General features: G+C 40.9%; 1 protein-coding gene across 7 annotated transcripts in view; it reads left to right on the top strand.

The window, feature by feature from the left end:
• DMD (dystrophin) overlaps positions 1-14,904 on the top strand; it is a 922,027-nt gene that overhangs the window by 860,710 nt on the left and 46,413 nt on the right. For all 7 annotated transcript variants that reach the window (XM_050904429.1, XM_050904456.1, XM_050904446.1 and 4 more), the window contains 3 exons: positions 1,805-1,890; positions 5,060-5,217; positions 13,692-13,858. In XM_050904429.1, the coding sequence (XP_050760386.1) occupies positions 1,805-1,890; positions 5,060-5,217; positions 13,692-13,858 (411 nt within the window). The remainder of the gene's footprint in view (positions 1-1,804; positions 1,891-5,059; positions 5,218-13,691; positions 13,859-14,904) is intronic.

The following is a 14,904-nucleotide window of genomic DNA, read 5'->3' as shown; positions in this document are numbered from 1 at the left end:
ACACATGTTTAGTTTTCATTGTGAACTTAATAGGCAGAGATCAACCAAAGTGCATAGCAGTACTGGAGACATTTAATTAAATGTACTGAATCTTTACTTTTCTTATAATTGAAAACTGTCATTTGTAAAGATATTAATCAAGTTCACAGTCAATGACTGATCTAATTATGGGCACAGCTCTGCAAATCCAACACGTTTCAGATTTGTTTTAATTGATCAGTCACTCATGCTCATTTGCAGTAGCGTGCTAAATTATTGGTTTGACTTGGGAGGAGAGGAGAGTGAACTGAACAACTCATGATTCGTGCAAGTTTCAATTTAATATGCCTTGCAGGGAAATCATCATTCTACATTCTTCTCGTGTATAATTTGCGTGAGCCTGGTATTCATCAGCAGGATTTTCTCAGGGCACAGATGATAATTAATTTGGAAAAGATTTGAGGGAGAGGAGTAAGAGGAGTGGAGCGTAGAAAGCATAGGTAAACAACAAATGCTTATTTGTGATGAAAAATACAAGATTCTTTAGTAAAAGGTTACAAATTCTAAACTCAACTTTGTCCACCAGTTTCCGTCTGCACCTTTTATAGGATTTGCAGGGGAGATGCGTGGGTAAATGAGCACCGCTGGCTCCTACAACACTTTCATAGGGTTAAAAAGACAACATGCATCTTTGCCGAACAGTGCAGCCTGATGCATGAATACGGCATGCCTGTACATGGTTTATCTTATTTCCAGTGGTGTTCTTACTGGTGATGCTTCAAAACTACTGGTAAGGCTCTGCTTCAAAAATGTCATTTTTAGGCATTAGCTTCCTAAGTTGTTTATGTCTTCGTTTGCAATAGATGTTACATATTTGAAATGCTATCAGAAATAAAAGTCTTGGGGGAAGCCAGCAAATGGAAGTACATTGAGCTAAACCAGATGACTGAGAGATGTGAAGGTTTGTCATTGCGTCACCTGCAGCACAGAGGAGGATGTTTTTCTTGCAGTCATGTTAAAAAGCAAAAGTAATAGCGGGGGCACGTTACAAGGCAGGAGTGAGCGTGAGGGGAAGGCTGACCAGAGGCAGCACGGGGACTGATGTGGAGCATACCAGCCCCTTGGCGCTGCGCAGGACAGGTTTGAGTGCTGCGAGGAGGAGCTCAGAAACCACGCCGTGTTGTTAATGGCATGACTGTACAGCCTCCCTGCCTTCTCATTATTTCTAGGCAAGCTTCGTCATTCACCTGAACGTCTTACAAGTACCTCTGCTGCTGCACTCTGCTGGCAGAGGCTGCTTTTTCGTGCTTAGCTCCCTGTTGCCTTCTCAAACAAGTCAGGGCAGGGCTGACAGACAGTAAGCAAAGACTTTCTAAAAACGACTGCTACATCGCATTTCTAATGAAAGTGAAGCTATATTGTCTTTGGCAAAAGGGATGGTTTGCTGTTCTGTCAGGGACCTCATCTTCTCTGAGAATAGCTCAGCAGCAGTTCTTAGAGAAGTCTGTTCAAATAAGCGTAGGGTAAAGACTCTTTACTCTCACTTTTGTCATAAAAAAGGAGGTGAGTAATTATTTCTGAATGAGACCATTTCTGGTTGAATTGATACAACAGCACAATCCACTTCAGCTATGCCTGTGAAGCCACAACCATATTTTATATTTCATTTCTAGCTTGCCTAATAACTGGCCAGCGTGTGCTGTGCAACATGGTTCTGTGTGGGACTTCATTTATGATGACTATGGTACTGCAGTGAACTTTCTTATAGTAAACAAATTATGACATGAATGGATCATATTATCAGCCAATGTTTCTTTTTCATTAGGGGTCGAACAGGAAGGATCCGTGTCTTATCTTTCAAAACTGGTGTTGTATCCCTTTGTAAAGCACACCTGGAAGATAAATATAGATGTAAGTCAATGTAATTCTTTTGGTTTTAGTTTATGTTTATATTCTGGTTTTATTGCATAAATGTTTAAGTAGCATACAGAGACATTGTTTTAGATGGTCCAGATGCAAAGTGTGTTAATTTGCTTCACCTTGTACTTTTAAGTTATTTGTTCAGTATGGTTTTAGATAGTTTAGCACAGTGGTCCCCAAACTTTTTTGATCGCATGCCTACCAGTAAAAGATTTTTGAGCATGTACCTGCAATACATGTATATTTATTTATAAATTATATACATGTACCACTGTACTAATATATTATGTACGTTGTAAAACATACAAAAAATAGAAATCAAAAAAGGATGCGATAAAGATGAAATAAACACTATTTTTAAATTTAATTTATTAACAGTACAAAGAATATTTTCTTACTGCACGCTAATGGATTGTCTTGCACACTCCCTGGGGTACAAGAACCCCTCTTTGGAGACCACTGGTTTAGGACACCTATGTACAAAAAAATGCGTGTCTACAGGACATCTTGCATTACACCATTTTAAAATATATTAACTTTTTAAAATGTTTTCCACAATGTGGTCAGGGTCTTATTATGTACCCTGTGTTTAAATATAGTTGCTACCTTTAAGTAAATATTAAAGGTATGCAAATTTTGCATATTTTAATAGACCAAATCCTGAAATACTTGAAAAAATTCCACGTGAAGTTTTAGTTTTATCTGACTAATGAATCAGTTCATTAGTGAGGCTAGGATCCAGAAAAGAACTACTGGTAAGAGTAGTTCTCAAGAGTAACTTTCTGGTTGAATTAACTGGTATCACTCATTCATGCATTTAAAAAAAACACTAAAAACCCAACCTTTAGGTTTTGACCCAATACCATAGCAATTCTTCATCAATTGTTGTTATTCTATTCTTCTACTAATGAAAGTTGAAGAACGCTAAAGAGAAAACAGTTCGAACAACGGAGTCTGTGCATGACTATGTATAATTGGATCAGATTTTAGGGCAATCACTATGAATGTCACAGTTCAGATCTCTAGATGTTTCATGTGGGTGTTGTGAAAAAGTATTCAGAAAATCTTTTAAGAAAATTACTCAGTACAGATATTTTTCAAAATGATATTTCATTGAGGATTATCGAAGTTATAAAGGAAAACATTTATTCATACTTTATAGTCTCCTGCAGTGTGTGTGCACAGTAATGCATAACCCCCCTTTTTAAGGTTGTAGAACACTTAATGTTTTAATGATGGGGAAATTGAAAGCTGAATCGTTTGTGGGAGAGGAAGGAATTGTCTCTGCCAGGCTGTGGTCTGGCTTCACCATCCATGCCGAAGTCGTAGTGCAATTGCTATTAGTATTGCTACAAGTATGCGATGAGTTGCACCCCTTAAAATTTTTTCGCTCATTTGTGCAGCAGAGCAGAGTTGGTTGTGCTAGAGCCTGAGTCTTCAGGCCTGCAGAGGTGATGGAAGGATTTATTCCAAAATTATTTGTTATAAAACTAGATTTGGCAAGAGTAAAATTCATGTATTAAAAAATAATCCTTTCTCTATCCATTCCTCTGTTCCTTCGGAAGAAAACAGGTGTCAAAGCAGTGCTAGGAAAGTTATCTCGAGCAGTGCTGAAGCACTTTTTTAATTGTATCCCTGGTGTCGGGTGAAATATTAAGGTGGCTCCAAAAAAAGGGCATTATTTTATTCTAGCCGTCTCTCGCTCTCTTTTTTCTTTTCAACTCTTGGTAAAGTAAGGAGATTTATTCAGGTCATGTATTGTCAACAGGGATATTACCAAATAAATATTTCAGTTAATGTTAACCTGATTTTTCTTCTTATTATGAACTCTAAAGCCTCCTCAATGTATACGTAGTATAACTAATTCACACCAAATTAAATCGAGCTTGCAAAGGGATAATAATTCTGTCCTGTAAGGATTCGTTTCTAGAATGATGCAGCAACAGAACATGGCTTCAAGTGACATTTCACTTCAGAAGTGAAAACCTAATATGATATTAACATTCCCAGTGGATGGCAGGTTCTGTTGTACTCTAATGTTTTTCTTTCATTTTAGAAATACTCTTGGATTAAAAGATTATGATATATCGAAGTTAGGGAGCTCTTGTTTTTCAGTTCAACTCATCTGAGAGAGAAATGGATTCTCTGAGTTGTGCATTGATTGCTAAGACTTGAAAATGTGCTGTATGTTGTATGAGATTATTTTACTGTTAAACGATGTTTTTAAAACATTTATGTTGTTGTGGCTCAAAGATCCTGCTGTTTAGCTGTGTGTCGTGGTTTAACCCCAGCCAGCAACTAAGCACCACGCAGCCGCTCACCCCTACCCCCTCCCAGTGGGGTGGGGAGGAGGAAAAAAAAAGTAAAACTTGTGGGTTGAGATAAGAACAGTTTAATACCTAAAGTAAAATAAAATACACTACTAACTAAGAATAATAATAATATAATAATAATAATTGTAATGAAAAGGAATATAACAAAAAAAAAGAATAACACCCAAGAAAAGACAAGTGATGCACAATGCAATTGCTCACCGCCCGCTGACTGATGCCAGAGCCGTGATCCGCCCTTCCCGGCCAACTGCCCTCTGTTTATATACTGGGCATGATGTTCTATGGTATGGAATACCCCTTTGGCTAGTTCAGGTCAGCTGCCCCGGCTATGCTTCCTCCCAGCTTCTTGCACACCTGCTTGCTGGCAGAGCATGGGAAACTGAAAAGTCCTTAACTTAGGATAAGCGCTACTTAGCAACAACTAAAACATCAGTGTGTTATCAACATTATTCTCACACTAAATCCAAAACACAGCACTGTACCAGCTACTAAGAAGAAAATTAACTCTATCCCAGCCGAAACCAGGACACTGTGTTATAGAATCACAGCTGCTATTATCGGTAATGCCACAGGTGCTGTGTTAGAATGGCCTTTCTTCCCAGGTACAAGCCAATAACACTATTAAAAATTATCACTAGACTGCATATTTAACAGAAAAAAACCAGTGTTTATGGGAAGAGAAACAGCCAAAGTGAAGACGCATTTGTGTTCATGTCCGCCAAGGCTGTTGACCGCACTTGCGAGCCTTTGAAACGATGCAAACTTCTGCACTATTTGCTGCATCCCGGTAGCGATGCTTTAGCTCTGGTGTCCTTTTCCTTCTCCAGACCTGTTCAAGCAAGTGGCAAGCTCCACCGGCTTCTGCGACCAGCGCCGGCTGGGGCTCCTGCTGCACGACTCCATCCAGATCCCTCGGCAGCTGGGGGAAGTGGCCTCCTTCGGGGGCAGCAATATCGAGCCAAGCGTCAGAAGCTGCTTCCAGTTTGTAAGTTCATGTTTGCTCGCTGTTAATTTTCTTATTTGTATTTTGTGTCGAGGTAGCCTGTCCGTTCTGAAGAGGATCGAAAATGTGGAAGAAGGATCAGGGTACCGAGGGTTGTTTAATGGTGGTGTTCATTGGTATATTAAACCGTTCCTTTGACGAGATGTCTTTGAATTAGCCCGTTTCTCTGGCCGTGGTGGAAGAAGCCCAGATTATGCTGTTATCCTGACAGCAAATAATTGTCATCAAGGCTTATATTGTAACTGAATCCTGCAGACAGTTTAAGTCTTTGTTACGGCAGCTCCTGGTTTTACAATTTCCTATTGCCAGCAGTAGATCACCATTTATTGCTGCCATGTAGGTGAGCAGCAATGGTTAATCTAAATTTTGGGCATACACATACCAGTGACAGCCAGGTGCCCAGGGGAGCAATAGGAAAGGAGCGACTGCTGCAGTGCTGTCTAGGGGCGAGGAGTGCTTGATGAGCTCCTTCCACTGCTTGAATGGATAATGCCAGTTTTCTTTAAAGAGTACTGAAAGAATTCCTGTCCTGTCTGTTGAGGAATACATGGCAAACTGGAGGCTCTTTTCAAACGTGTAAATTATTTAATCTGGGGAGGAAGAGAGTTAAGGGAATTATTCATCCTTATCCTAACCACCAGCAGAATGCACAAGATCCAAGACAGCTGCTTAATGAAAAGGTAGAGGAGGGGAGGTAATGTATGGTCTGTGATTAACTATCAATGCATCTTCTACATTACAATGGAAGAAACGCTCTTTTCCCATCCCCTAAGTGTCCCTGGGGGATTTTTTGTTTGGTTGCGGGGGGGGGGGGGGGGGGGGGGGGGGCGGAGTTGTTTGCTTTTTTGCCTGCTGCTCAAGTTTCATTATGTAGTAGTTTCAGTTCTGTAGTAAGCAAAACACAGCAAGTTTTTTTCAATGAATATTGATGCTTGGAAGTAGTTTTCTTACACACAGTGACTATGAAAAGAATCTAATTCTGAAATAACCACAAACTTCAGTTGTGATGGGACGTTTGCTTTCCGTATTTTTTAGACTTCTTTTAACAGATTAATTTTACAGGATTCACATTTTCCCATTTCCATCATTCATGTCTTGACCTTTTGTAATTCTAATCTGTATTTGATGCCATTTCCAAATTAATGTTTTATAGGGCCATATCCTGGGTGAATAACCCATGCTGATAAACTATGCATAGTAATGTTGATAGCTGGGTTAGACCCTGCTATGACTTTTAAGCCTCGAGTTCCATGTTGGGCTTTCAAGTGAGACCAACACAAAATGATGCCGCAGCAAATCTGTGGTCAAAAGCTCATTTGTGCAAATGACCTTCCTCAGAAATGAGGACTCGCTGGATCCTATCGTTTTCCCAAGTGAATGGCAACAGCGCTTAGAACACTGTTGAAAAACTGATAAGGAAAGTGACCTCGGAATCTGACAAAAACATGTTTTTTTGGAAAGGGAGCTGCCATTCTGTGTGTTTATACTAGGAAAAAACCAATAACTTTCATAGTGGTGGAACACACAAAACCAGTTTTTATAAAGTAGGAAGAAGACCTTGGAATAACTGTTTATTTGAATGAAATGAGTTAGCAACATTGTCATTACAAATGAAGACATGCCAGCAGGCTGAATGCTGTACCGCATCCAGCTGCCAGCATTTCTAGAAACAGCCCAAGCACAGCTGGCCACAACCTTTGACATGTTCATAAATCAGAACATTGGAAAACCTGAGGTTTCCTTCTCTTACCTGCACTGAAAAATAGGTTTTCTTCTTACCTGCAGTAAGAGGAATTTCATCCTCTTTTTCCTCTGGGTGAAGCCTCATTTTAACTTGCAGAGTGGGAGGGTGGTGTCTGACCTGCGTTGCAGCAGAACAGACGATCTTCTAGGAGGACCAGAAAGGGGGAGGGAGGCCCAACCGAGGAGAGGAAATACAAAAATAGGCAGGATGGAGTCCCGGGGAGAGGAGCAGAAATCCAAGCGCAGGGAGAGCCCTGCTGGAGGGGAGGGAGAAGGAACTAAGGAGTGGGAAAATAAGGGCCACCCTCAGGGAACGATGGTAAGAACAGTAGTAGGAATAGTAACGATGAAGCAAACAGAAGGGTGGATAGGATGAGGCATGAAAGAAAGGAGCAGCCAGGAATGGAGATGGGGGAAGAAATAAGACCTTTCCAGGAGAAAGGGAGGAGGGGAGCACAGAGGCATCCTTTCGGTGTAGGGTGGTGGTGCATGGGGGGCACGAGGGTCCTCAGGCTGGGGGAGCAGTGCAGAGGTGCCGAGGCGGGGGGAGCAGGGAGCAGCCTGGGAGACAGAGCGGCTGGAGGAGCTGGACAGCCGAGAAGGATTGCACAGGGCTCCCGGCGGCCTCCTTTTGCTGAAGTGAGATAATTCAATTTTTAAAAATATTGTGGGGATTCATAGTTTACATTACTGTGTGGAAACTAAATTAAGTCTTTCTTTGTATGCCCATGGTGAGGAATGCTTTTTCTTTAGGTTGTTTTTTTTTTTCCTTTCCTTTTTTTTTTCTTTCTGGTGATGATAAGCCAGCAATAAATTGCAGTCATGTCCGAGTCTGCAACAAATGTGTGCTTCAGAAATGGCTCTCCCAGCCCCCTTCGGTTAGGTGCCCTGGCAACGGCCTTGTCTGTCTGCACAACAGCAGAAAAAAAGGGGATGTTTACTGTTCCCGGTGATAACGGGAAATATCTCCTGCTCTTGGGTTTGAAGTGCGAGTCCTTGGGAGTGAGGGTTGGGGAGGGGGGGCTTCCCAGCCCCGCTGTTGGCAGCAGCCTGCCCGCTGCCCGCTCCTGCCGGCGCTGCCTGCTCCCGAGGAGCGGGTCCCCTTACCGCAGGCGGCTGCTGGTGCCCTGTTACTTTTCATCCCCCCAGCGCCGACTCTTGCTTTCCATAGTTTTCTTCATATACGGGAAGGTGCTGATAGTAATTGTTGGGAGAAGAAGGATATTATGAGACTCATCTTTCCTACGCAGGGCAGGGGGATGTAATTTCTGCTTTGAGATTTTAAAGAAAAAATATTTTTAAGTGAGAGCAAAGAGCTGGATCTAATGACCATTTGAAGACTATATAGTTCTGCCTGCACTCAGACTGCATCAAAGCAATCTGTAGATCTGTGAAAAATTGAGTGAATTCAGTATTACTGCAGTGTGAAAGCACTTTCCTTTACCCTGTGATGGGTACGTTTTTTAAGTAAACAGGATAGGGAGTTGATACGAACTAAAGGACATGTGCGCTGTGTTTTAATCACAGTGGAAAATTATTAATATGCTTTCCTTGTATAGTGTAAATAGGACTTAGGAATTCACATCACTGCCTTGGAAGAGTTACTGTGACATTGGGACGTTTAAGAAATGTGATGGGAAGACAGAGTGCAGCTCGGATGAAAATGTCTCTTGCTGTTTCTCAATAAAATTTTGGATATTTCGTTCTTGGTTATAAACTGCTTTAAGTATGCTTTCTTCCAAGCGTGTGCTTGAAGTAGAGTACTTGATGTGAAAAACTAGTACAGATGAACCTAAGGAGTAGTAAAATATGTATAGTTAATTCATATCTGTATTTTAAACCTTCTTGTTTCATTTTACTTTGACAGAGGAAAGTATTTTAATATTCTGTGTTGTATAGTCTTCATTTCTAGGTTTGTGCTTGATCAATAATAAGGCAAGATCAGCCTGGTTTTTACAGCTATATATCTGTGTCCAAATCCAGTGTATTGACTCAGACAAATAAAAGCCAAAATAGGGGCCTGTGAGTCCTTTTAGGTGGAGTTTGGGTATTGCAAATCCTGGGCCAGGACCCTGATAGTGACTTTGGCCATAAATGCTGTGATTTGAATTGGTTGGGCAGTTGTTTTGTGAGGGGTGGGTTGGTTTGTTTTTTTTTAAAGTCAGGAAGTATCAATACTGTGTACAAATAACTGTATATAGTTGTATAGAGGTCTATATGAAAATAACATACAAATGCAGTGTTACAGTTGAGGCACTCGACCTCTTTTGGGAGATCCACGCAGCCCTTGTTTCTATTCATAGGATATTTCTTCTGCTTTTGGCTCTGACGGGAGAGCTGGCCTAAGGGAACTAGCAAATCCTTCCTCAAGCTGCTATGCTGTAAATGTCATAAAACAGCAATTCTGGTTTTATTTCAGCAGGAGTTTGTGAACCTGTGCCTGACTTCGGGAGGCACTCTTGAAGAGTCCTACAAGTGAACTGCTTTAAAGAGCTATTTTTAAATGGTTTAGGGTATGGGGGATGGGGAGCAGGAAGATGGTGTTTTTCAAGTGTGGATGATATAAAACTATACACTAATTCACTTCTGGGTTCACAGTTTTTTATTTTAGCATTCTTTGCCACAACACTAAAAACATTGACTGGAGTAGTCAATGCAATCAAGTGTAATGCAAGAGGTCAAAGTAATGATCTTAAGCATTTGCTCCAAGGGTCAAGGCAGATTTAAGCAGTTTGTATCACCCAAAGTTACCTTTATAATAATCGTCTCTTTCTTGACCATGAAACAGCACTTGTCTGGGAAGCAATAAATTCTTGACTTTTGTTTTCTTACCAGCCAGCAATGGGGAGAACATGAACGTATTGAGGAAGCCACTCAAGAGTGGAAGACAAGGTTGAACAGGGTTTGTTCTGACTCCGGGGAGGCAGGGCTGCTGTTCGTGGCTTGCTCTGCATTTGTCAACTTTAGGAAGTCATAAGAATCCCATTCCTCAGTTCGGTTTGTCCAAAATAATATTTACCTAGACTAACGTAAAGCTTTCGATCCCAGATGAAAAACACCATTAAATTAACAATGTTGATTTATTTCCAGTTAATTTCCTACACTGCACATAAACAGAAAATAGCTCATCAAAAATGTTATCAGAAATTTGTGCTATGTTGTCTGACTCTGTCCAAAACCATATCACATTGTTGATGTAAAATCACGACTGGGTTTTGGAGCATATTTTGTATTATGGGTAGATACAGTTAATATAGCATAGAATATTTTTTAAACTACTAGCTGGAAGAAGAGGGGGAAAAAACCCAAAAAATTCAACTCCCAAGTATTGCATAAAGATGCTAGCACCACCCAACTTCCTATTCCCCCATTGTTTCTGAAAAATAAATACTGAAAAACAGATGTCTGGAACATAATGAATTTGAATGTCCCCCATAACAAATTGTTACTTGTAAGCTGGAAAGGGCTTTATGAATTTTACTTTATGATTCACTCTGTTATTACCATAAAAACTGGGAGTTGCACAGAAATGTGTTCAAGAGAAGAACCATTAATATTCTTTACAGCTTGATCTGTTGGTTCAGATATGAACTGTATGAATTCAGACGTTTTCCCTTATGCAAAATCTTCAGCTGCTGCCTTTACCGGATTTAGAGATTATTAAAAAAATCGTAATAGCAGCTCAGGGAACAGTCGAGAACTGTCTGTCCTATACTGTCTGACCCTGACCAGCTTTTCTCCACGTGGCTTTAAATCGTCGTGTAATATAATTCGGAACCAGTTCTGATACATTTTAATGCACCTAATCTCTCTGAGCACAGGTTTTGTACAGCCAGTGTGCAGAGCTCTGGGTAGGCAGGTGTTGGGACTGCTGGCGATCAACAGTGACTGCAAAATTAAAATAGATCTTTAGGTGTTACAGAAAGTCTTTCATCGCTGCAACATTTTCCCTGCAAATTTAAAGCAGCTACAAGTGGAGAGCAGCGCTTTAAGCAGCTCATTCTTATTCTGACTGCAGCTTGCACTGCAGCATTTCCGTACACTTCATGTTTTTCTATTAGAAATCGCATATTAAAGAGATCCTCTTAAAATATTTTTGAGGCTTAGAGGACCTCTGTATAGAAAGTGTAGTCTGCTAGGCAGGGTAATGGTTTGCCAGTGTAGTTCCTGGCTGATGCTGGCTCACTGAGTGAGCCACAGAAAGTCTGTCCCCAGCCCCTTTACTGCCCTGGCTGCTAGCTGAAAAATAGACATATAGATGATCATATTTTATAAATATGCCTTTCTCTTAGGAGAGTTATAGAATTAATTTAATTCTATTGAATTCACTGATGTCCTGCAGCAGAAGGCAGTATCTGCTGTTCCGAACAGATTCTGTTGCCAGTGTTGGCTGGACTTTATTGTACTTTTGTTTTTCTCTCTTTTTTCTTTGGAGGGATTCCTAAATTCTGTAGCTACATGAAAAAACAGAGGAGTAGGATTTAATGTGGAAGTCTTCAGAAATGTTTCAGTGTGTGAAAAAAAAAAGGCTATTCCATTTCATATAAGATCTGTAGTAAACATTAAATTGTGAGGGGCTTTATCTGAATAACTGTAGATATGTTGTGGTTTGATGATTTTACCCCAAACATCCAAAAAGGATGTGTATGACTGTACTAGAAATCCATATACATGGATCTTAAATGCAGTCATAGAAGTCTTTAGATGGTCTCCCAAACTAGCGTTTCAGGAAGAAAGCCCTGACCAAAAAAGCTCTTTGTTTCTAATTAACCACAGTATTGCAGCAGCATTTTAAGTCAATTTTAACACGGTGCATTATTCAGGAGATATTCTGGGGGTTTTTTTCCACATCTTTCTTGTGGAGAGGGGTTCTGTCTAGGAGACTTTGAATTTTTCTCAGTCTTCAAGTATTGATCAGTTAATTTGTTTGTCAGGATTATAAACAGTGTTAGCTTTAAAAAAAAAAAAACAAACACACAACTAATTGGTTTTCCCTATAGCTCTCTCTCCTTTAGATCAGTTGTGATATTTTTTCTCCAAATTCATTGCTAGCACTTTTAGTTGAATAAGGTTTTAGCTAGGTCATACTAAACTCAGATTTCATGAGAAACTGGAAAAGTAACTGAGAGCAAGCATAAAAAAACCCCAGCACTCAATCCCCTGTTCATCTTGGTCCATGTACATGATACATTAATGCTTATTATTTATTTAAATGCTTCAGATAGGTTTGGAACCACAAAGGAAGATAGTCTGTCTTGTGAAGTTTGAAATATAAAAGACTGGCCCCCTGAGGGCTGTATTTGAAAGCCCAGGGAAAAAGGAAAACAGAGGATTTAAATATATTCAGCCCATAAATATGCTGTTTCTGTTGGGTAGCATGGAAGGAAATGTCTCAAGGAATTTGAATTAGCACATAGTGATGATTTAGAGAAATGGAGTGGGACAGTATCCCGCTTCATCGCTTGGGCTCTTCCCTGCGCGGACCCGTCCTCCTCCCTCTCGTCCTCCCCACCAGAGCCCTTCGCTGTTTCCACCTGATCCATCACCTTGCTTTCAGCACTGAAACCAGCTCCCAGATTCTCAGATAACCAGTTTTGTGCTGGCTTTGCACCATCCTGCACACTGGAGAGACATTCTCTGTAAACATTGACTCTGTCACCTCACTATTTTCCTTAAAATCCCTTTTGATGCTCTTTGCCTTTATTCTGCACTGTTCTTTGCAGTGGCTAGCCTGCAGTGTGACCTCTGCCCATGTAGATAGATCACTGTTGTCCCCCATTGCCTTGTGTTTCTCGTCTCTTTGCTGTTTCTTTTTCCATACTGTAGGTGCTGCCAGGTAGGGGTGATACATCATTTTTTGGTGTGTGCACGGTGCCTGCCGCAATGGGATTCAGCTCTGTGACTGAGCTGCCTTGAGGTTACCGTAGAAGAGATACCTGAAATAATCACACTGGTTAGGATGTGATGGGAAGGCAGCAGAGGAACGGGGCTGCCAGGAAGTGTTCGTAGGCTCTTCTGCTGTTGGCGAAGAGGCGAAAGTGGGAAGTAATGGAATATGAGGCTGAATTGATTGTATTCTGTGGGACAAAACTGTATTGTGTTTGAGGCAATGACAGAAAATTTAGAGATGATACAGCGGGAAGAGGGATTTTGAGGCATTTAAGCAGGCAGAATTTACATGTTCAACAGCAGGCTTGAGAAGGGATTTGAATGATCTCCTTACACGTGCGTTTTGAAGAAAGGTCAGTGTGATAATGAAGGATGTTAAGGAGAAAGGAATTTTGATCAAAAGACGTGCAATTTTTAGGGCTTGGATAACACAAACTGTTTTTAAAATAGGTGAGAAGCAGTGCTATGCAGGCTCAGATAAGAGAGATGGGAAACATGAGATCACGCATCAAAGGTGATCCTGTAAGTGGATGATTTTCTCTGTGACAGAGTACATGGTAGTGCTGTCTATTGTAATAGGGAATAAGAGAAAGAGATTTGAAATGTTAATAATAGTTTTCAGTTCCTGGCTTGAAGGCAGGATCCCGGAGATTTTTTTGATTTTTTTTTTTTTTTAATGAATGGCTGGACTGGGGGAAAAGGTGGAGTATATTCAGGGAAAAGATACGGAGTAGGTGGGAAGCGAATAGCTTGAACTGTTAATTAGCTGGTAGTAGACAGATCACTTGTGCTCAGTCCCTGTCTTTCCTCCTCCTGTGCTACAGGCCAACAACAAACCAGAGATCGAAGCAGCCCTCTTCCTGGACTGGATGAGACTGGAACCACAGTCCATGGTGTGGCTGCCCGTCTTGCACAGGGTGGCTGCTGCTGAGACCGCCAAACACCAAGCGAAGTGTAACATCTGCAAGGAGTGCCCGATTATTGGATTCAGGTACAAACTCGCTCCCTTTCTGCTATGTGTACTGCTGGTTGGTGGATCAAGAGCTCTGCTTGTTTCCAGGCAAATCATGCGCTTGATTTTATGCATGTTGTTCAGGGAAAAAATAATTGTGATGGGACAGGAGGGAGAGTGACACCTAGACTGGGTACAGTGATGCGAGAGTTGAAGAGAACAAAAATCATCTATCAATTAAGATATGGCACTTCCTCTGTCTCCCAGTCTTTCCCTGCCTCTACCAAAGTATTGGTGGGTTGTACAACTAATACGATTTGCTTTACATTCAGTGTGTCCTATACACGCAGTTACATTTTCTGAATTGGGTCCTAATAAATTGCTTTCTGTCATGGTATAAAGCAAGGAAGTGCCTTGAAAATTCGCAGACGTGTAAAGCTACGTGTGCGTTTCTCAGAGAAGGAATGTTGTTGGTGGAACATTAACCTGGAGTGGGGGAAATGTTGCTGGTCTGTTTAAACATCTGGATCGACACCATGGTTACTATGGCAATGAATAAGTCACTGTGTTGTAAAATGGCTGTGTGTTGGTATGCCTGTTGAGAATCCACTTAACGGCTAAGTAAATACTCACTTTCAATTATGCCTAGACTTGTTTTATCACTTTGCTTCGCAAGCTGCTTTGTATGGTTTCTGTCCTTTTTATGCACAGTCGTCTTTTACCCTTGGCATTTCTCCTTCTATAGTATCGTATTGTTTACAAAGAGCTTTCTGTAATTTTGTTTCTAAAACCCAGATAGACGACAGCAGCAAGCAATACCACATAGAAAAGCCACCATTTTGCTCTAACCTGGGAGAATATGAATGTTGCTTTTGTGCATGTAGTGGGGCAGTGCTTTCTGCTATGTAATTTCACAGGCAGTGGGAAACGAGGGAAATAATGAAGGTATTGCTTTGTTTTGAATTTGAGTTTTTCTTCAGTGAGGCTGTTCCTCTAATCATCTAAATTGTCCTTCTGCTTTTATTCCCCTTGAATATCTTAACTGGGAAATGATAAATATTACTGAGGAAGAGCTAGGGATGGGA

The sequence above is a fragment of the Gymnogyps californianus genome, chromosome 1 (assembly GCF_018139145.2).
Source record: "Gymnogyps californianus isolate 813 chromosome 1, ASM1813914v2, whole genome shotgun sequence".
In the NCBI taxonomy this organism is placed as follows: Eukaryota; Metazoa; Chordata; class Aves; order Accipitriformes; family Cathartidae; genus Gymnogyps; species Gymnogyps californianus.
This window is presented reverse-complemented; position numbering and strand designations above follow the sequence as displayed.